At 44.3% G+C, this 22,670-nt stretch overlaps 1 protein-coding gene across 1 annotated transcript in view; it reads left to right on the top strand.

Moving 5' to 3' along the window:
• Positions 1-22,670, top strand: part of LOC124614011 (cytoplasmic aconitate hydratase-like) — a 321,152-nt gene that overhangs the window by 21,425 nt on the left and 277,057 nt on the right. Inside the window, exon 2 of the mRNA XM_047142827.1 lies at positions 21,787-21,879. Coding sequence (XP_046998783.1) covers positions 21,787-21,879 — 93 coding nt within the window. The remainder of the gene's footprint in view (positions 1-21,786; positions 21,880-22,670) is intronic.

Below are 22,670 nucleotides of genomic sequence, written 5' to 3'. Positions count from 1 at the left end.
ATATATTGTCATTGAATAAAGAGCATTTGTCAGAACATTTATTGGAAAGTCTGACTGCTGTGACTGCTAACATAAATGCAACATTTCTTATACAGAATGTCTCAAAAGAAAGTTCATGTTTGAAGAGCTGTCTGCACAAGACGCAACAAGCAACAAATCTGAGGAGAAAAGGGGGGGGGGGGGGGGAGGGTACGTTCATCACTTGCTTGGCCCATAGGAATTCCGGCAATGTGGAGTACTTCTTGGGAGTAGAACATGCATTCCATGTTAGAATTTTACAAAAATAGTGATTAAACAACTGTAGCACAAGGAAACTTTGCAGTGGTCATGTGTTGTATGATCTAAATCATGCTCAAAGTGTTTACCTTACGCAAAAATGTTCAAAACATTTGTGGAGACCGGTTCAACACTGGCCAAATAGAAATCCGGGCAACAAAGGTCCTCAAGGATGGTCAAATTTGTAGAGTGTGTAAATCGGTCTGTTTGTGATAATCCTAACCTCTCAATTCATAAGTGTGCAAGTTCTTTAAATGTGCAATGATTATCACTGCATCGAATTCTGCAAAAAGGCCGTAAACAGTGCTTAGGAAATCCAATTGGTGTAGGAATTAAAGCTCCAGGATCCCAAACATGCACTGCAGTTCACTAATGATGTGACTGAGTGGTCTTCATTTATCATCATCTTGTTTTATGATGAGGCTCATTTTCACCTGAATGGTTTTGTCACTAAGCAAAATTGCCACTACTGGAGTGCAACAAATACTAAACAGAAGCATGAGAAACTCCATCATTCACTCCCCCCTCCCTCCCTCGGCGGCTCATGGTTCTTTTGTGAGTTCGTGCATGGCACAGCCTGTGCCCCAAGCTATTACAGCCCATTCTTCCTTCATGCGCTGTATTTCCTTCACCATGCCCCTCCCCCCACATTCTCGCTCTTTCCCCGCTGCCCTCTCCATCCCCTCTCTCGGTGTTGTGATTTAAATCGACCTGGCTGTCTACCCGTTTCCTTGTATTAATTGCAAATTTGTTCCTATTGCATGTTCATTTATCCTTTTTGGCAATTTGGTCCCCTCTTGGGGTCTGACCCCCATTTTTAAATGTTCAGTCTTTCGTGTGAGCCATTTGGGAAAGAACTCCCTCCCTTGCGTCTATGGCATGGATTTCTCTGCCCCCTTCCGTCCCATATTCCTTTGCAGCCGTAGCCACCCTCTACCTCGTTAGGTCACCAACATGTTTACCCATTTGTGCGGTAGGGCTGTTGTGTACCCATCTGGCTGAGCCATCTGATAATGCAGGGATCACACTACTGATACCTGAGCGATTGTCTCCCCATGTATGCCATGGAAGGGGTACATGTCATTTTGGAGCATTGGAGCTCACGGCAACGGTCACCATGCCAGACAGCTCTTGCTGTGGCTTGGTGGCACACATGGCAGAGCCCCTGATTGGAGTAGGTGATACCCGAGTGGATGCTTGGCGCATGAAGCGTATCAAACTGCAAACATCTGGCTGTTCTCAAACAGCTCTCTCTTTGAATGGTAAAGGACTATTGAATGCTACTTCATATGACCTCGCAGCCTTGCCTTTGCTGGCTACACCCTGGGAGGAGGGTCAGGCTCGTTGTCTTGGGATGAAACGCTTTCCCTGCTGCCTGGTCTGTACTAGGATGGGTGGGGACACATTCACAGCCACAAAGCCATTGTTTTTTTGTGGAGAATATAGAGGACAAGTTTGGTGAAGTGGAGTCTCCCAGTAAAATACAGTCAGGCTCTTGTTGATCAAAGCTGCTCCTGCCACCCGATCTGCAGCTCTTTGTGCTTGTGATCGTCTTGGCAATGTCCTGATATGTATAACACCTTACCAGTCTCTGAATATGGTCCAGGGAGTGATTTTTCAGAGGACATCATCTTGCAAATTAATGAGGAACTCTGGGCTGATATGGAGCGATGGAGTGTTCATTTTGTTTGATGTGTGCAGAAGGCTCGTAAAGACAACCACATCCCTGGCACCTTTGTTCTGGCTTTCGAGGGAGATGCCATCCCAGAGAAGGTTAAGGTTATGTGCTACAAATGTGACTGGAAGCTGTATGACCTGCCACATATGAGGTGCTTTCAGTGCCTGCACTTTCATCATATGTATTCCTGTTGTATGGCAGACCCTCTGTGTGGTGACTATGGACACTCACTCCATGAGCGAAGCCCCTGTGTTACGCCACCCTTGTGTCAATTGCCATGACTGCCACTCTCCATGATTGCCAGATTGCCCAACTTGCAAGAGAGAAAAGAAGATCCAAGAGTACAAGTCCCTGCATCTTATGCTGAGGCTCTCCAAAAATATGACAGACTCCACCAGGTGTCTCTTTCTTCAAATTTTGCCTCTTCCTTACCTCAGCCCTGTCCCCTTCTCCCCTTCCCTATCCCTGGGGCTCCCATGCCCTCCCTTCTGGGTGCTCCCCCCCCCCCCCACCCCCACCTCCTTGGCCAAAGCAGTACGCCCCTTCAGTGGCACCTGCTGGTAATGGGGATCACCTGCAGGACCACTCCTCCCCCCCCCTCCCCCCCCCCCCAGCATCTCTCAGGTTGGGAGCCTACTAACACAACAAGAGAAGGAGGAACCTAACTCCTAGGACCCCCCCCCCCCCCCCCCCCCCCCGCACACCTGGTGATCCTGGAGGTGTCATCTCCTCCCTCGCATCCAGAGTCTGACATCTTATTTATGGATGTCACCCCATCAGCAGTGACCACTGACCAGGTGACATGACCTCCTATCTGCTTCTTTGTCTAACCTGGGCTTCCCACCACATGCTAATCCAGTGGAATTGCAACAGATATTGTCAACCCCCTACCAGAAATACAATACCTCATTTCCTCGTGATATGTGTTCTATCTTGCTCTTCATGAGATGCACTTCCATGATGACCACTCTTCAATGGTTCATGGTTATCGAGCATTCTGTCGGAACCATGCCGGCACCGGTATAGCATCTGAAGGGGTGTCCACTTTAGTTCGCACCAGTGTCATCAGTAACTGGACCCACCTTTGTACCAACCTGGAAGCAATAGCAGCTAGAGTGTAAACAACCCCAGCAATTACCATTTGCAATGTCTACCTCCTTCCAGGTAGGCCACTTCCTAATGTTGAACTGTCTACCTTAATACAACTCCCACTCCGTATCTCCTCCTTGGGGATTTCAGTGCACACCACCCCCTGTGGGGAAGAGCCACTTCGATGGGTAGGGGTCTTCTAATTGATCAACTTACTACAGACTTTAATTTCTCTCTCCTCAATGATGGTTCCCCTAACCACTTCAGTGCCACTCATGGCACCATTACTGTAATTGATCTCACGATGTCCTATCCTGCTCTCGTGGCTTCCCTGCATAGACTACTCCATGATGATCTTTGTGACAGTGACCACTTTCTGGAGATTCCATCGTTCCTGTGCCGCCACCAGGGAGACAGATGCTCACATTGGGCATTCTGCAGAGCCAATTGGCCTTCATGTACGCAGGCTGTGCACTTAAACACCTCTCTCTTGGATTGCATTGATGCAGTCATGCAAGGCGTCTCTGCCTCTATTCTTCATGTTGCTGGCAGTGTTACCCTTCTATCCACAGGTGCCCCACGTTGACCAGTAGTATGGTGGACCAAGGACATAGCTTTTGCTATCCAGCACTGCTGACGGCACCAACTTTGTTGCATTTAAGCGTCTCTGTACTAAGGCTCTCTGTCTTACTAAGCAGAGTAAAAAGGAATGCTGGGAGTGCTATGTTTCCTACCTAGGGATGTATGCCTCTTCATCGCAGGTTTTGTTACAAGCTCTGTAGCCTTCTGGGCTGTGAGTGACAATCTGCTGTCCAAGGTCTTATCCTCCAGGGTGCTCTGTTTACTGATCCACTACTCTTTGCAGAACACATCACAACACACGTTGTGACAGCATTGGCATCCTCTTTCTATCCTGCTACCTTTCTCTATCAGAAATGACAAGTTCAAGAAACCTCCCTGTGTTTAAATACCCTCCCCCCTCCCCGCCCCCCCCCCCCCCCGGCTGCATACTATAATGAACCTTTCACTAAATGGGAATTCTTGCAGGCTCTTACTTCTTCACATGCCATCACTCCAGTTTGTGTCAATGACCTGAACTCAGTATGTAGTGAACCTGTGTCCCTTCAAACCTCCTTTGAAGCTGTGGCCATCAGGATAAGGACAATGCAGGAAATAAGTCTGCAATGTATATCTTCCTCCAGATGGTGCGGTACCCCTGAACACATCAACTGCACTGATTGATAAACTCCCTAAACCTTTCCTACTTTTGGGAGATTTTAATGCGCATAACCCCCTGTGGGATGGGGCCATGCTTACTGGCCAAGGCAGGGAGGTTGAAAATTTGTCAAAACTCAACCTGTGCCTCTTAAATGTAGATGCCCCCACACATTTCAGTGTGGCACATGGCACATATTCGGCCATTGATCTCTTGGTCTGCAGCCCTGGCCTTCTCCCCTCTATCCACTGGAGGGCACATGATGACCTCTGTGGTAGTGACCACTTCCCCATCTTCCTGTCATTCCCTCGGCATCCTGCCCATGGATGCCTACCCAGATGGGCTTAAAACAAGGCAGACTGGGAAACCTTCACCTTTGCTGTCACTGCAGAATGTCCTGCACAAGGTGCCATTGATGCTGTTGTTGAGCAGGTCACTACAACGATCATTTCTGCAGCGGAAAATGCGATCCCTCATTCTTTAGTGTGCCCCTGGCAATAGACAGTCCCTTGGTGGTCGCTGGAAGTTGCTGAGGCACTTAGAGAGTGTTGGCGAGCTCTACAGTGATGTAAGTGGCACCCTTCACTAGAGCACCTAATAGCCTTCAAGCGGCTCTGTGTCTGCATTCGCCAGCTTATAAGACAATGGAAACAGAAGTGTTGGGAGAGTTACGTGTCAACCATTGGGTCCTATACATCACCTTCCCAAGTCTGGACGAAGAACAGACGTCTTTTTGGGTACCAGACCTCAACAGGTGTCCCTGGCATTAACATCAATGATGTGTTATCTACCGACACAAACGCGATTGCTGAGCACTGTGCTTGAGCCTCTGCATCGTAGAACTACCCTGAAACAGCGGATGGAAAGGAAAGTCCTCTCGTTCACTTCAGGCCACAGTGAACCCTATGATGCCCCATTTACAGAGTGGGAGCTCCTCAGCACCCTTGCACATTGCCCTGACACAGCTCCTGCGCCAGATCAGTTCCACAGTCAGATGATTAAACATCTCTCGTCTGACTACAAGCGACATTTGCTCGTCGTCTTCAACCGGATCTGGTGTGAGGGTGTTTTTCCATCGCAATGGCGGGAGAGCTCCATCATTCCGGTGCTCAAACCCGGTAAAAACCTGCTTGATGTGGATAGCTACCAGCCCATCAGCCTCACTAACTTTCTTTGTAAGCTGCTGGAACGTATGATGTGTCGGCGTTGGGTTGGGTCTTGGAGTCAGGTGGCCTACTGGCTTCATGTCAGGGCGGCTTCCTGCCAGGGTCGCTCTGCCACTGATGGTCTTGTGTACCTAGAGTCTGCCATCTGAACAGCCTTCTCCAAACCTATGGTTGCTGTCTTTTTTAACTTGTGTAAAGCATACAACATGACCTGGCAACACATATCTCTGCCACATTGTATGAGTGGGCTCTTCGGGGCCTGCTCCTGATTTTTATCCAAAACTTCCTTTTGCTCCGTACTTCTCGTGTCCAAGCAGGTGCCTCCCATAGTTCCCCCCATATTCAGGAGAATAGCATTCCGCAGGACTCTGTATCGAGTGTCTCTCGATATTTAGTGGCTATTAATGATCTAGCAGCAACTGTAGGGCTGTCGGTCTCCCATTCTCTGTATGCGGATGATTTCTGGATTTCGTATTGCTCCTCCAATTCTGGTGTTGCTGAGCAGTGTCTACAGGGAGCCATCCAAAAGGCGCAATCATGTGCTCTTTAAACTTTTCGAAGCCCAATTGATGTGGATTCTGCATCTTAGCTTAAGTGGAAGTGCTGGTAGTACCTAAATGCCCTCCACTGCCTGAGGAACACCAACTGGGGTGCAGATAGCTCTACACTGCTGCAGCTCGTACAGAGCCCTTGTTCAATCCCACCTTGACTATGTCCTGGTGGAGGCTGGAGCCCCTCTGTTGAAGGTTAGGCGTGCATAACTGCTTGCCAGTTACGTTGCACATGTTCATAGTTCTCCTGCATATCCGAATTACTGTCTCCTTTTCCCAACCACAGCAGATCATCTCCCGCATCAGCGGCCCAGGTCAAGGCTTAATGATTGCAGTTCACGTCCGGTCGCTTCTGTCCGAACTGGAGTCCTTCACGTTACCACCTCTCCTCGAGGTCCATTCACGTACACCTCCATGATGTACACCTAGGCTGCAGATTCTTCTGGACCTTTCGCATTGCCCTAAGGACTCTAACCGTGCGGCTCTCCGCTATCGCCACCTCTCAATTCTCGACGTGTACCATGGCCATGAAGTGGTTTACACCGATGGCTCGATGGCTGATGGTCACATAGGCTTTTCATATGTTTATGGTGGACATATTGAACAGCACTCCTTGCCAGATGGCTGCAGTGTTTTCACTGCAGAGCTGGAGGCCATATCTCATGCTGTTGAGCACATCCGCTCATGCCCTGGCGAGTCATTTCTTCTGTGTACTGACTCCTTGAGCAGCCTACAAGCTATCAACCAATGCTACCCTCACCATCCTTTGGTAGCGTCTATTCAGGAGTCCATCTTTGCCCTGGAATGGTCTGGTCGTTCAGTGGTGTTTGTGTGGGCCCCAGGACATGTTGGAATCCGAGGCAACGAACTTGCTGACAGGCTGGCCAAACTGGCTATGTGGAAACCGCTTCTGGAGATTGGCATCTCCGAAACTGACCTGTGTTCTTTCTTACGCCGCAGGGTTTTTTGGCTTTGGGAGATGGAATGGCGTAACGGTATGCACAACAAACTGTGTGTCATTAAGGAGACTACGAATGTGTGGAAGTCTTCCAAGCAGTCCTTTTGCAGGGAATCAGTTGTCCTCTGCTGGCTCTGATTGGCCATATGTGGCTAATGCGTGGTAACCTCCTCCGTCGTGAGGACTCACCTCGGTGTCGCTGTGGCTCACAAATAACTGTCGTCCACCTCTTGCTGAACTGCCTACTTTTAGCTGCTCTGCGGCGGACTTTTAACTTTCCCAGCACCCTACCTTCAGTGTTGGGTGACAATGCCTCAACAGCAGCTTTAGCTTTACATTTTATTCGTGAGGATGGGTTTTATCATTTGATCTAAGTTTTAGTGCATGTCCTTTGTCCCTCTGTGTCCTCCACCCTAGTGCTTTTAGGTTGGAGGTTTTAATGTGTTGCAGAGGGGCCTGGCTTCTCCTTTTTATTCTCATGGTCAGCCAGCCATTGTAAACTGCTTTCTTGTTTTGATCTGTTCTACATGTTTCTTGCTTCTCTCTGTGGTTTTCTTGACTGATTTTGTCCATTGTAGTGTTTGTTGCCCTTCTGTCATTCTTGTGGTTTTCTCCTTTCCTCCAGCTGTGTTTTGTACGTTGCGATTATTTTTCTCCCACCCTTGTAGAATATTTTTAATCGGAACGAGGGACTGATGACCTAGCAGTTTGATCCCCCACCCTTTTAAACTAACTAACCAACCAACCAACCAACCAACCATAATGACCTGGCCTGGATTCCATCCACAGCCTGATGATCCGAAACTTGGATGTTATGCAGAGGCAAAATCTACTCAAGGTCTTCAGCTGATTTGGTCCACAGATGCCTTCCCCTCGCAATGGCGAGAGACAACATAGTTATCCCCGTCCTTAAGCCCAGGAAGAACCTGACATTTCTTGACAGCTACCGCCTGATCATCCTGGCCATCTTGCTTTGTAAACTGCTAGAGAGGATGGTTAGCTTCCAATTATGTTGGGTATTTGAATCTCGGGGCCTTAAAGTAAGGACAATTGACAACTGACCATTTACTTAAATTGGTAACAGCAGCCCAACAGGCTTTCACTAACTGCTGGCACCTCGTCACCATCTTCTTTGATCTACATAAGGCATACGACACTGCTTGGCACCATCGCATTTTAGTTACCCTCCATGACTGGGGCTTTTGCGGTCCTCTTCAGATGGGGCTTTTGTGGCCATCTTCAGATATTTAATCCATGAGAGTTTATCCCACTGGTTCTTCCGGGTTCAAATTGCCACTTCACTCAGAACCCCTCAGATCCAGGAGAATAGTATCCCACAGGGTTCTCTGTTAGGTGCCTCATTCCTCCTCATTGACATCAATAGGCTTGTAACCTATGTTGGGCCTCTGGTTACCTCAGTGTTGTATGTTGTTGATTTTTGCATTTGGTACAGCTCTCACATGGTAGCATCTACGGAATGCCAGCTCAAAGATGCCATCTGACTGGCCTCTGCATGAGCCCTCTCCTGTGCTTCCAGTTGGCTTCCAGTTTTCTCCCTCCAAAACATGGGTTACGCATTCTTGCCATTGACTCACACATCACCTCGATCCAGAACTTTATTTAGGTGACTAGTGCCTGGATGGTGTATGGCAGTCCTGTCTCTTGGGACTTACTTTTTATAAAAAAACTGAAGGGGCTGCCCATATTTGCCATCTGAAGACCACATGCATGCAGAAGCTTAATGCTCTCTGCCTCCTGGCCCGCACATTGTGGGGTGCAGACCCGTGCTACTCTTCTCCATCTTTAGAGCACTGCTCTTGTTTTGTCCAGATTAGGTTATGGTAGTCAGGTTTATGGCTCAGCAGCTCCTTCTACTCTGAAACTACTTGATCCTGTTCATCATTGTGGGGTGTGTCTGGCTATTGGTGCCTTTCACACTAGTCCCACTGACAGTCTGACAGTCTCCTCACTGAAGCAGGGTTTTCCCCTCTACAAATACGACCGAGCCAACTCCTGGCTACTTATGCAATCATTATTTGCCCCTTCCCTGACCATCCCATGTACCTTACCCTCTTTGCAAACAAGGGGGTGTCTCCCTCCTGATAACTTCCCAAGGGTGGGACTGCTGGTGGGAATGTCTCTCTCACTTCCCTCTGTTGGGATCTCCATCTCCACTCACTGGAATGTGCCCTGTGTATTTCCTCTCGCATCCTTCCTTGAATGGGGCTTAGTACATGGATTAGGACTGACCTATTCCAGGGTCCTAAGGTCTGTGTCATCCCTATGGTCTTTCAGCGTCTTGTACGTTCCATCCTTGCAGAGTTCCAATGCGCTATCATCTTCTATACTGATGGTTCTAAAACGATAGATAAGGTGGGATACACTATCATGTCTCCTACTGGACTGGAACACCATTTACTGCTAGGATCATGTAGTGTGTTCACAGCAGAGCTGCTGGCAGTTAACAGGGCCATCCATTTTGTTACTCAGGCCTCCCTCCACAGTGTTTTGATATGTGCAGACTCAATGAGCAGCCTGCAGGCTATAAACCAATGCTACTCTTGCCAGCCTTTGTTATCTGCTATCCATGACCTTCTCCCCGCCCTTGGCCATGCTGCCTGCTCAGTTGTCTTTCTCTGGGTCCCAAGTTGTGTGTGCATCCCAGGGAATGAACTGGCTGTCTGTTTGGCCAGAGGGGCAGATACTTACTCACCCCCCCCCCCCCCCCCCCCCCAATTCCCTTTCATGATTCCAGGTGCAGATATGCGTATCCACATCAAATCTTTCTTTGGCAAAAAGTGGAATGAAATCTGGTTTGCTACTGCTCTCAGTAATAAACTCTGCACAGTCAAGGAGACTACTGCAGTTTGGCCCTTTTCCACTGTCTTATGCTGTCTATGCATTGGTCGTACCAAGCTTAACCATAGTTCTCTCTTGCATAACGAGCCAGCAGCATGATGTGGCTGTGGAGTCAGACTCACAGTATCCCATATATTGGTAGAATGCCTCCTTCTTTTGCCCTATCATACTAAGTATAGCCTTCCAGATTTCTTTCTTTATATTAGCAGACAATTCACAGATGGTTGAACTGGTCCTCACTTTCCTCTGTGAAAGTGGTTTTTATTTTCAGGTATAAGGTTTTGCTTTACTCCTGGGGCAGGGTCAGGGTAGATGTGGTTGGGGGATCTCTTCGTGTTTTCTGGGTTTGGGACCTATGGCCACTCCCCATGCAAAGACCACTTTTTAATCCCTTTGTTTTCCAGTTTTTAGATTTGGTCTATTTTTATGTCTTCTACTGTGTTTTTTAACTTCCTCATTTTATGGTTTGATCCCTCTGACTGGATTAGTCTATTTTTAGTGGACCCTCTCTCTCTTCCACAAGTAACTTTGGAATTGCAGGACTGATAACTTCACCATTTAGTCCTACAACCCAATCAATCAATCAATCCCATCATGTGCCAAAAGTTACTGTATGGGCTTGAGGAGTAATTGACTGGTACTTTGTTGAGGACAAGAGTGGTTGTTCAGTTACAGTGGATTTGGAATGTTATTTAATAATGATAAATGACTTTCTGTAGCCAGATTTATAAAACTTTCCTGGTTATAATGAACCAATATGGTTTCAGAAAGATGGAGCCACAGCATACACAACCAGTGCATATGTAGTGAGTATTCATGACATTTTTCATGGGAAATTGGATCTCCAGAAGGGGTGACATAAATTGGCCCATATACAGTCAGTATTTGAGCCCCATGTATTATTTCTTACAGTGATTTGTCAGATATAGTATATGTCAATAATCTGACTACTCCGGAGCAATTGAAAGAAACTATCTGTAGTGATGTGGCACCCATCATGCAAAATTTTGTTAATCATTTAAATTAGTGCCATAGGTTTTATGTCGTCTCATTGTCACTGTAGGCTTGTACCGTGGGAAGCAAGGAGAGGATGTTGTTCGGTGTCCGGTGTCCTCTTTCTAGAACACAACTGCACACATGTATTAACTGGGTTCTTTGTTCATAAGAATAAGAAAGCTACTTAACTTGCGCTAATTTTTGTGATACAAGTCTTACTGCTAGTGAAGTACATGTCCCATTATGTGCACTACTCTGGTTGCTATGTGCTGCCTGAGGCTGAGACTAAGATTGTTTCTGCAAGTTACTGGACTGTGACTGAAAACTCGAGTCAGTGACTCAATGGATGACTGACTATCCCTCTGGACCATGGCGACGATCTAAATACTTGCGGTCAGGAGGGTGTTGGTGCTGCGTGGCCTGAGAGTCTGTTTTTGGTCTCTCTCCTGATAGGTGTGTTGCTTGTGCCTACTATCAATCTTCTTGAAACCTCTTTGCCATCTGGTGTGGTTCCGCTGGTGGTGGTCCGTCTCGTGGGTGGAAGCGAAAAGAGGCGAGAAAGAGTTGCAGTGCCTGTTGCCACGTGTGGGTGGTGCAAAGAATGTCCATCTGTTGTTCGCAAGTGCGTACAAAGCATTCTGCTTCTCTGTTGGACTGTGGGTGAAATGGAACACTTGTCAGGTGCCGGCACAGTCATGAAGTGAAATGTGGTCTGTTGTCTGACAAAAGTACTTCTGGCAAACCTTGTTGCAAAATATGGAGGGCAACGCTCGAATGTTGCAATGTGATGGTGTAGAGTTCATAGGCACTTGGGAACTTGCTACAAGAGTCTACTATTATCAGCCAATGAGTGTTCCAGAATGGTCTTGCAAAGTCTATGTGCACTTGTTGCCATGGCCAAGCTAAGAATGTCTATGGCGGAGCGGATTGGTTTTCCGCACATGCACAACACTGTGATGTCATCTGTTCAATGTGGGCATCCATGCCCTGCCAAGTACAGTGCCATCGCACAAACTGTTTAGTGCGAACAATTCCCCGATGTCCTTGGTGAAGCAAACACACATCCTTTGCAACGCTTTGGGAATAAGGACATGCGATTGTCCACGGTCATTTTGAACTGTCATGTTGAATTGAAAGGTTATGCTGACCTGCAAAATATTGGCGCACAACTGGGTTCTGTTTACTGTTCAATGAATGAGGCCAAGACGTGTGAATGTAATGCAACAAAATATTGAGATTTGGGTCTGCTTCCTTGGCCTGTGCTATTTTTTTATAGTGCAAGGGAAAAGATTCCAGCAATTCAGAGTCATGCACATCGATTTGGCAACAAGGTGCGGCAGATGCAGCAAAATCAGTGTGGGCCAATCAGAAGGTGAGATAGGGAGTCTGCATTGTCATGCTTTGCCGTAGGTCAGTACACAGTTTTATACTGATACTGCGAAAGCAACAAAGCCCAGTGTTGCAATTCTTGAGCAGTGTGTGTAGGAACCAGCCTTGACAGATGAAACGAAGACTACAAAGGCTTTTGATCTGTCACTAAATAGCACTTGCAACCATACAAATAGTGATGCAATTTTGTCACACCATACACAAAAGCGAGACTTTCTTTTTCAATTTGAGAAGAATTCCACAGAGTTTGAGTGAGCAACTTTGAAGCAAAAGCAATAGGTTTGTCTTGTGCACAAAGTCTGTGTGAAAGTGCAATGCTGATTCTTTAGGAAGAAGTGTCAAATTGCAAAACTGACTTGGCAGGATCAAAATGTACCAAACGTCTGTCATTAAGCAAAGCATTTTTGAGTTTCTGAAATACATCTGGACAGTTTTCAGTTCACACAAAAAGTATGTTTTTGCAACGCAAGTGATGCTATGGTGCCACTGTCTGAGTGGCATTTGCTAAGAATCAAATGTAGTAAGTCATTTTGCCTAGTACTGACTGTAGTTCAGAGATGTTGCGAGGAACAGGTAGCTCATGGGTTGCAAACAAATGAGATTGGAGGGGGTGTACACCCTCACTGTTTATCACGTGACGTAATTACTATAGTTCAGTTTGAAAAAAGTCACACTTTTTGAGATGACACTTCCTGTTTCTGATGCAAATTGGCAATGATGTGTTCCTCTGATGTACGACCTGAGATGACAATATCGTCAAGGTAGTTCAAACAAAATGGCACTCTTGCAGTCAACTGTTGCCAGTAATGTTGAAAAATGGTGGATGCAGAAGCACTGCTGAAGGGCAAACACAAATACTTGAACAGTCCTAAGTGTGTATTTACAACAAACACTCTGTTATTCTTGATCCAATGGAATTTGCAAGTAGGCATCAGGCAAATCTATCTTAGGAAAGTAAGCACCAAACCTGTCCACAAGTTCGTCAGGTCGGGTTCCAGATAAGTGTCAACTGCTGACTGGGTTGACTGTAGACTAGAAGTCACCACAAATGCGAATGCAACCAAAAGCCTTAGGCAGCAAAACGAGAGGACTTGCTCATTGACTAGATTGAATAGGAGCAATTATTCCATTATCTTGTAATTCTTTCCGTTCACTGGATATTTTGTCTCTGTAAGCAATTGGAACAGGGCAGGCCCAGAAAAATTTAGGCTGTGCATTGTCTTTCAATGTATCATGCTGCAAAGCTATTAATTTCTTCTGAAAAATAGTTCAGGAAATACTTTAAACATGCTAGCGACACTGTCTTTTGGTGCAAATGTAGATGTGGAAAGTACATTGTCTCGGATGCTAAAACCAAACAAATCAAAGGCATCTAAACAGAAAATGTTCTCACTGGCTCTGGATTTCAACACAATAAAAATTAACTGTCCAAGTGGGAGATATGTAAGTGGCAGGCAAACTACATGGTCCAAGCACTGAAATTTCCTGTCTGTTGCAAGCAGTGAGGTGCTTGCTAGATTAAGACATGGTGAGCGTAACTGTTCAGAAATGTCATGATTAAACAAAGTTACTGAGGCACCTGTGTCTAACTGAAAGTTTACGCAATGACCAGCAATTTGTAATGAGACAAACTGATTGTTAGAATGTTGTTGCATAGCACTGGGGCAAGACGGCGGCACAATCTTAACTTTACATTCGCCAGAACCTGTAGTAGGTTTGGAAAACACAATGTTCACTGCATGTGCATGAGCCTGTTTTTTCTGGGAGTGGGCAAAATTGGTGTTTTCATGCTTTTGCAAACAAACTGCTTGGACATGGCCATTTTTTTTTCCTCACACTTGCAACAAGCTGCGTTACATGATGGGCAATCCTGTCTTTTATGCCAAGCTGAACATCTAGGAAAAGACTTCTCTAAGTTCACAGGTCTGTTCACTTTTCTACATGGCTGTCCGCACAGCTGTGTACGCACTGTTGCCGTGATTACTTAGGGCAATCGCAAGCAAGAGGTGACTTGACCTGACAGATTGGGGGCCTGGCAAAACTTATTGGCCGCTTTGGCACGCGAATTATATTACTCCAAGATTTGCAACACTTGAGGAAGTGATGGATTAGATTACTTAAGATTTGTTCCTGTATTCTACTATCTGGGACATTGAAGGTTATTGCATCCCTAATCATGACATCACTGTAAAAGTTGCTACAACTACTTATTAGTCATGCTCATTAATTCTGTATACCACTGACTGTAAGTCTGTTCAGGCTTTTTCTGCAGGTGAAAGAACTGATATCTGGCCGCAGCTTCTTGGACTTGCTGGTCATCGTACAGCGATTACTTCGTCATAACTGAGTTTGTCTCGAGACGCTGTTGGGAATAGTTTTTGTTTTAACTTGAACACTGGGGACCCTGCAATGGAAGGAAAGTACCTTGTACACAACGAACTTGACAATGTGCTTGGAACTGTCAGGTATTTGAACCATTCCTCTTCATGTCATTAAATTGCTGGAACATTGGTATGCTGGTCGGCGGCACTTGTTGGGTGGGTCAGTTTCTGTTGGGCGGTCATTGCAGCTTCTGCAGACAGTAGTTGTACCATCATTAGTAGGGCAGCAGTTTGTCTTTCTGAAACTAAAACGCTTGCATTAGATCCATCACATTAGCATCTGCGGCTGAGGTGCGGGTGCAGGGGGTGGGGTAGCCATTGTTTTCACATATACATTATAGCAAAAAAACAAGCAAAGCCTCTGGGAAGAGAAATTTGATTAGTTCTGCTGCTCTCCTCCTGGAATACATGCAAGAACACAACAAAAACTTAGCAATGAGAAATGAGCACCCTGCAAGCTAAAACACAAGAGAAGCAAGCAAAATCTGCACTGAACTACACTTGTCGCCAGTTTTTGTGTCGTCTCATCACTGTAGGCTTGTACCATGGGAAGCAAGAAGAGGTTGTTGTTTGGTGGCTGATATCTTCTTTCTATAACACAACTGCACGCATGTATTAACTAGGTTCTTTATTCATAAGAATGTCTGTGGCTCGTGGTCTTGCGATAGCATTCTCGCTTCCCGCGCACGGGGTCCCAGGTTCGATTCCCGGCGAGGTAGGGATTTTCTCTGCATTGAGATGACTGGGTGTTGTGTGTCTTTCATCATCATTTCATCCTTATTCACTCGCAAGTCGCTGTAGTGGTGTTAAAGAACTTGTGGAGCGGGGGCCGAACCGCCCCGCGAGGGGTCTCCTGGCCACCAATGCCATACGCTCATTATTATTCATAAGAATAAGAGAGCTACTTAACTTAAGCTAGTCGTTGTGGTACAAGCTCTTCCTTAATAGTCCACATTAGCATCACTTCTGGTGATGTACATGTCCCGCTATGCACATTACTCGGGTCCCTATGTGCTGCCTGCCTGAGACTGAGACTCTGATTGCAACTGCAAGTGACTGGGCTGTGACTGAAAATTTGACTCGGTGACTCACTGGATGACTGACTGGCCCTCTGGTCTGTGGCGTCAGTCTAAATATTGGTGGTCAAGAGGACGTTGGCACCGTGTTGCCCGCAAGCCTGTTTTTGGCCTCTCTCCTGATAGGTGCGTTGCTTGTGCCTACTATTGATCTTCTTGCAACCTCTTTCCACATCGCTCATGCCATCACAATAGATGTATTGGTTTGCATTTAAATGACATTATTTTTCAGAAGTAAATTCCTAAGCTGTATATTTCAATAATAAAGATTTTGAGATTTTGTTGATAGACTACAACCACTGTTTTATTTTGATACATCAAATATCAATTTTCTTTTGAAACATATTGTAGTTGTTCATTTAAACAAATGGCCCATTTCCGCCCAGAGCAATGAGTGTGTATATTACGATTTTCGAAGCTAAGACCTGTTACTTAAATAAGTATTTTAGATGTTATGTCCTCCCCCCATGAACCATGGACCTTGCCGTTGGTGGGGAGGCTTGCGTGCCTCAATGATATAGATAGCCGTACCGTAGGTGCAGCCACAACGGAGGGGTATCTGTTGAGAGGCCAGACAAATGTGTGGTTCCTGAAGAGGGGCGGCAGCCTTTTCAGTAGTCGCAGGGGCAACAGTCTGGATGATTGACTGATCTGGCCTTGTAACACTAACCAAAATGGCCTTGCTGTTTTGGTACTGCGAACGGCTGAAAGCAAGGGGAAACTACAGCCGTAATTTGTCCCGAGGGCATGCAGCTTTACTGTATGATTAAATGATGATGACGTCCTCTTGGGTAAAATATTCCGGAGGTAAAATAGTCCCCCATTCGGATCTCCGAGCGGGGACTACTCAAGAGGACGTCGTTATCAGGAGAAAGAAAACTGGCGTTCTACGGATCGGAGCGTGGAATGTCAGATCCCGTAATCGGGCAGGTAGGTTAGAAAATTTAAAAAGGGAAATGGATAGGTTAAAGTTAGATATAGTGGGAATTAGTGAAGTTCGGTGGCAGGACGAACAAGACTTTTGGTCAGGTGAATACAGGGTTATAAATACAAAATCAAATAGGGGTAATGCAGGAGTAGGTTTAATAATGAATAAAAAAGTAGGTGTACGGGTAAGCTACTACAAACAGCATAGTGAATGCATTATTGTGGCCAAGATAGACACGAAGCCCACGCCTACTACAGTAGTACGAGTTTATATGCCAACTAGCTCTGCAGATGACTAAGAAATTGATGAAATGTATGATGAGATAAAAGAAATTATTCAGGTAGTGAAGGGAGACGAAAATTTAATAGTCATGGGTGACTGGAATTCGTCAGTAGGAAAAGGAAGAGAAGGAAACATAGTAGGTGAATATGGATTGTGGCTAGAAATGAAAGAGGAAGCTGCCTGATAGAATTTTGCGCAGAGCATAACTTAATCATATAATACTTGGTTTAAGAATCATGAAAGAAGGTTGTATACATGGAAGAACCCTGGAGATACTAAAAGGTATCAAATAGATTATATAATGGTAAGACAGAGATTTAGGAACCAGGTTTTAAATTGTAAGACATTTCCAGGGGCAGATGTGGACTCTGACCACAATCTATTAGTTATTAACTGTAGATTAAAACTGAAGAAACTGCAAAAGGTGGGAATTTAAGGAGATGGGACCTGGATAAACTGAAAGAACCAGAGATTGTATACAGTTTCAGGGAGAACATAAGGGAACAATTGACAGGAATGGGGGAAAGAAATACAGTAGAAGAAGAGTGGGTAGCTTTGAGGGATGAAATAGTGAAGGCAGCAGAGGATCAAATACCTTATTTACTCGAATCTAAGCCGCACCTGAAAAATTAGACTCGAAATCAAGAAAAAAAAAATTTTCCCGAATCTAAGCCGCACCTGAAATTTGAGACTCGAAATTCAAGGGGAGAGAAAAGTTTTAGGCCGCACCTCCAAATCGAAACAAAGTTGGTCCATTGTAATATGAGACACAATTTAGGTCGAATGAATGACGATACAGCTACAGTAGGCTCGAGTCGTAAGCTTAGCAGTTAAGCTTTACTAGGTAGCCATTGCTATGCGCCACGCGCTCCGTCCGTGTATATACGGGTACCTTTCCTTTTTCACGTGCTTCGTCTGGTTTGAATTAATTGCTTATTTTGCTTTGATCTGGTAAGTGCCGTTCTGTTTGTTATAGGTGTTTACGTCACTGTAAGCTTAAAATGCATTACTGTACTGTGTCATGAATTGTTTGTCGCATTCTGATAATGAGTGTTTACGGCCTGTCCCTGCACGCGGCATGGCTTGTTTTCGTGCGCGCTACCGCCGCTTACAATTAAAAAAGAGAGGAATTGTTTCATTAGCAAAACAATGGCAAGAGACTGCTATATGTTGTTACTTACACTGCTGCTTTCTTTGATAATGATCAACAAGAACCAAATAATATATTGCTTTTGATAGAAGACGTTCTGAACGAGAGTTTAGCGAAAATTTTTCTCCGTTTGAAAATCTTTGCAGACGCCTCTTTAGTACATTACATTCTGCACAGAAATTAGTCATCTTAGATTTAAAAATCTAGTCAATTGTCGTGCTTCATTTCTGCCTGTATCACTATTAGGCATAAGAATAATACGAATATAAACATGACATGACATGTATATTCTTCCGCGTTTGCTGTTGTCTCACCCTAGTTTCGTAGTTTATTCGGCAGATAGAATTTAATTGAGATAGCAGCAAACACGAAAGAATACACGGCTAAATGTTTATATTCGTATTATTCTTATGGCGAAGAGAATACTGTATGTGATTCACAATTCATAAAAGTTCCTATTAGCAACCATCTCTTCTCACAGGTAGGAATAAATTCAGAACGTAGTGTTGGCCATATTGACAAACATCTCAAACAGTCTTGCCAGTCGGATTTTCGTACTACATTGAAATGCTGCTACATTCGAAGATGAACAATACGGAATTTGTATTTACTTCGTTGGATAATGTATAAAATGCAGTGGTCGAAACTCGGGGCGGAGAAGAAGGCTTGTCTTCCACCCTTTTTTTTTTTTTTTTTTTTTTTTTTTTTTTTTAAATTTATTTACTGACGCGGAGATTTTGGCGCTAGTATTTATCTTTGTGCCTGCAAAGCATGCCTATGCAGCGCTACATATATTCGACGGCAGAAGTCATTTGTGGCGGCACCCACCAACATTTTTCAGAACTTCCGCTTACTTTGCACTCGATTCTAAGCCGCAGGCGGTTTTTTGGATTACCGAACTATCAGTTTAATAAGTCACAGCGGCAAAATACTAACGCGAATTCTTTACAGACGAATGGAAAAACTGATAGAAGCCGACCTGGGGGAAGATCAGTTTGGATTCCGCAGAAATGTTGGAACACGTGAGGCAATACTGACCCTACGACTTATCTTAGAAAATAGATTAAGGAAAGGCAAACCTACATTTCTAGAATTTGTAGACTTAGAGAAAGCTTTTGACAATGTTGATTGGAATACTCTCTTTCAAATTCTGAAGGTGGTAGGGGTAAAATACAGAGATCGAAAGACTATTTAGAATTTGTAAAGAAAGCAGATGGCAGTTATAAGAGTAAGGGGGTATGAAAGGGAAGCAGTGGTTGGGAATGGAGTGAGACAGGGTTGTAGCCTCTCCCCGATGTCATTCAGTCTGTATATTGAGCAAGCAATAAAGGAAACAAAAGAAAAGTTCGGAGTAGGTATTAAAATCCATGGAAAAGAAATAAAAACTTTGAGGTTCGCTGATGACATTGTAATTCTGTCAGAGACAGCAAAGGACTTGGAAGAGCAATTGAATGGAATGGACAGTGTCTTGAAAGGAAGGTATAAGATGAAAATCAACAAAAGCAAAATGAGGATAATGGAATGTAGTCAAATTAAGTCAGATGATGCTGAGGGAATTAGATTAGGAAATGAGACACTTAAAGTATTAAAGGAGTTTTGCTATTTGGGGAGCAAAATAACTGATGATGGTCGAAGTAGAGAGGATATAAAATGTAGACTGGCAATGGCAAGGAAAGTGTTTCTTAAGAAGAAAAATTTGTTAACATCGAGTATAGATTTAAGCGTCAGGAAGTCATTTCTGAAAGTATTTGTATGGAGTGTAGAATTTAGGAAAGTGTGATTCTCTTGCACTGCTAGAATGTTTGAGATCCGCACAGGGTAGGATTAAGGGAAGGCATCGAAGCAATTCGGAGGCATGCTGCTAGAGTTCTTACTGTTAGGTTCAAACAGCACGTAAGTACTGAACTTAAATGGGAATCTCTGGAGAGAATGCGATGTTCTTTTTGAGCGATACTATTGATAAAATTAGAGAATAGCATTTGAAGCTGACTGCAGAAAATTCTGCTGCTGCCAACATATATCTTGCGCAAGGAGCTCAAAGATAAGATTCGAGAAATTAGTGCTTGTATTGAGGCATACAGCTGGTTGTTTTTCCCTCTTTCTATTTGTGAGTGGAACAGGAAAGGAAATATCTGGTAGTGGTGTAGGGTATCCTCCGCCATGCATTGTACAGTGGCTTTTGGAGTATGTTTGTAGAAGTAGATTTAGAAATGGGTTTAGGAGTTAACAGGCTGCTCCTTAAACAAATAGTAAAAGGAACTGCTACATGCATGACAGAACTTAGCTTTATATAGCCTAAACTTATAAAAACGGTTTTGTACCACTCTCATGATTTGCTTCTTCTTCTTTTATTTCATTTTAACTATTTCCTTTTTATCACAAACCTTTTCCTCACTACTCTTTCACCAAGGTAATCACTGTTGCAGCCATATCTGTAATGGAGGTAAAAGTAAAACTGCATTCTCAGTGCAGCTTCGACTCAGGATGTGCTGTGTTTCTAATAATAAATATGGTGTGCAGTTTTTATACATAATCAATGTACTGTCTATCAACATACCTCTAATGGTCATTTCAAGCTTACATGTGTGCTTGTTGTCACTTCACGGTAACCAGGGTTGTCAGTGGGGGAAGTTGCCTGTCAAATTGTACAACTTGTTGACATCTTTCAAATATTCAGTAAGATGTGCTGTGCAGTGGTTGCCACAGTAAACAACGCTAGCTGAACACCACTATCTACAAATTATTGCTCATAAGTACACAAGGAAAGTGCAACAGAACTGCCTGCTTAGTTTTTAGAGGCAACTGAGAATGTGTGTTGACCCAGATTGCATGCAGCCATCTTGACATGATTAATTTTGTTTCTAAGTATCCATTATAACAACAGAAACCCTCCAGCTCTGTGTTGTGCCTCAAGTGTGTTCAAGGGAATACTTGGAATGGAACCTGGATCAATGTGTTTGAGTTATCCTCACCAGTGAGTGGAGCATTTGTCTAATGACTGACGATGGTAGTAGAAAAGTGTGGAGTTGTGCAGACAACAGTGCACATCTTGAGTATAGTCACACTGGCTCAGCACGGAAGTGAGTCTCTTGTGTTTTGGGCCAGGATCATATCATCTCTCATCACTATTGATAGCAATTTGAGAGCAGTACTATATAGGGATACAATCCTTCAACCTGTTGTCTGGCCCTACAGTCAACCATTCTGCCATAGGTTCATCTTTCAAGGCAATGTATGATCACACTGTGCACATTTCGTGGACACCTTCCTCCAATAAGCAGGAATCAAGAGAATAAAATGATCTAGAATATCTGACTGAGCACATGTAGAACCAGTTGAAACTTAGTACAACATTGCAGGAACACTCCTCACACAATAAATGATGTCGAGAAGGACATTGCTAGATTGAGATAGGCTTGAGCAACAATGTCTTGACCACCTTGTGCACTGCAAGCAAAGAAGAATCAAAGTAGGTTACAATGCAAGGGCTGGTGTAATGTCACCAGCAGCAGATTGTTTTTACAAATGTGAAGAAGATATGCACTTCCGAAAAGATTGCATTTATTTTGACTGTTGCTTTGTTTTTGTTTTGCAGTTGTTATTCTTTAAGTTTCATAAGAAGTGTTCTTTCTTTCTTCCCAGAAATTTAAACCCAGGGTAATTCAAGTGGAACATGTTCTGAGCAGTTTATGTGCAAAGAATGTAATTAATAAGTTCACTGTTTTCTCCTGTGTAGCATTTCCTTTGACATTACAAGGATGTGACATATTTTTCTCTCTGTCCTTTTTCAGGATGCAGTGTGTTCCAGAAGCAGCTCAAATCTATGAAAATCGGCGAAAAAGAATATAAGTACTATGATTTACCAAGCCTGTCTCCCAGTTATGGTATGTAACTATCTTAATTTTATAATTTTTATTATTATTTGTTTAGCAAAGAAGTGAAATGTTTAACACAGTACTAGCGTGGTCTGTACAGATGTACGAGGGAACCCAGACTCCATTACAGTACCTCTATTTTGGTTTAGATTCAGCAATGGCATCTTTCAGTTGGTTCCGTATCTAATACAGTCAGTTATCATTCTTACTCGACCTTAGAATTATTCACTTCTCTCTCTTCAGCTCAGTGGAATACTCTTTTGGACTTCAACCACCTCCTGTATCTTCTTGAAAAGGTAGTCCACAAGACAACACCATCTCACAAGCAACATTTCAAATTCGAAGTCACAAAAGCCCTGTGATGTTTACGACGTTGGATGCCCCCACGTATTGTCTACCATGCAACCGCAATATTGGCTGCTAATGGCATCAGGCTGGACTAGAGATACACAATTGTGAGCACAGCACAAGGCTACAAAGTGTAGTTGAACGTCTTAATCGACGAGTATTTCGCTACAGTGCTAGTGGTGTTCATGCAAAGCAGAGCAATGGCAACAATAAACGAAGCGAACATGGCATTATATCTAAAACAGCAGTTGCTGTAGTGGACATTTCATGAGAAAGGAATCTAAGGAATTTCTCAGAGTGGGAAAGAAGTGCCAGGTGAAATGTTAGAGTTTTTGCAAGATAAGTCAGTGGACTGTGTGGTGTGGTGTACGCTCAACTGTGCGGTCAGTGTACGTAAGGAGTACGTTGATAACAATACATGCTTAGCAAGTGAAAGTGATATTGAAATACGT

The sequence above is a fragment of the Schistocerca americana genome, chromosome 4 (genome assembly GCF_021461395.2).
Source record: "Schistocerca americana isolate TAMUIC-IGC-003095 chromosome 4, iqSchAmer2.1, whole genome shotgun sequence".
In the NCBI taxonomy this organism is placed as follows: Eukaryota; Metazoa; Arthropoda; class Insecta; order Orthoptera; family Acrididae; genus Schistocerca; species Schistocerca americana.
The sequence above is the reverse complement of the archived record's forward strand: the minus strand, read 5'-3'. Positions and strand labels throughout refer to the sequence as shown.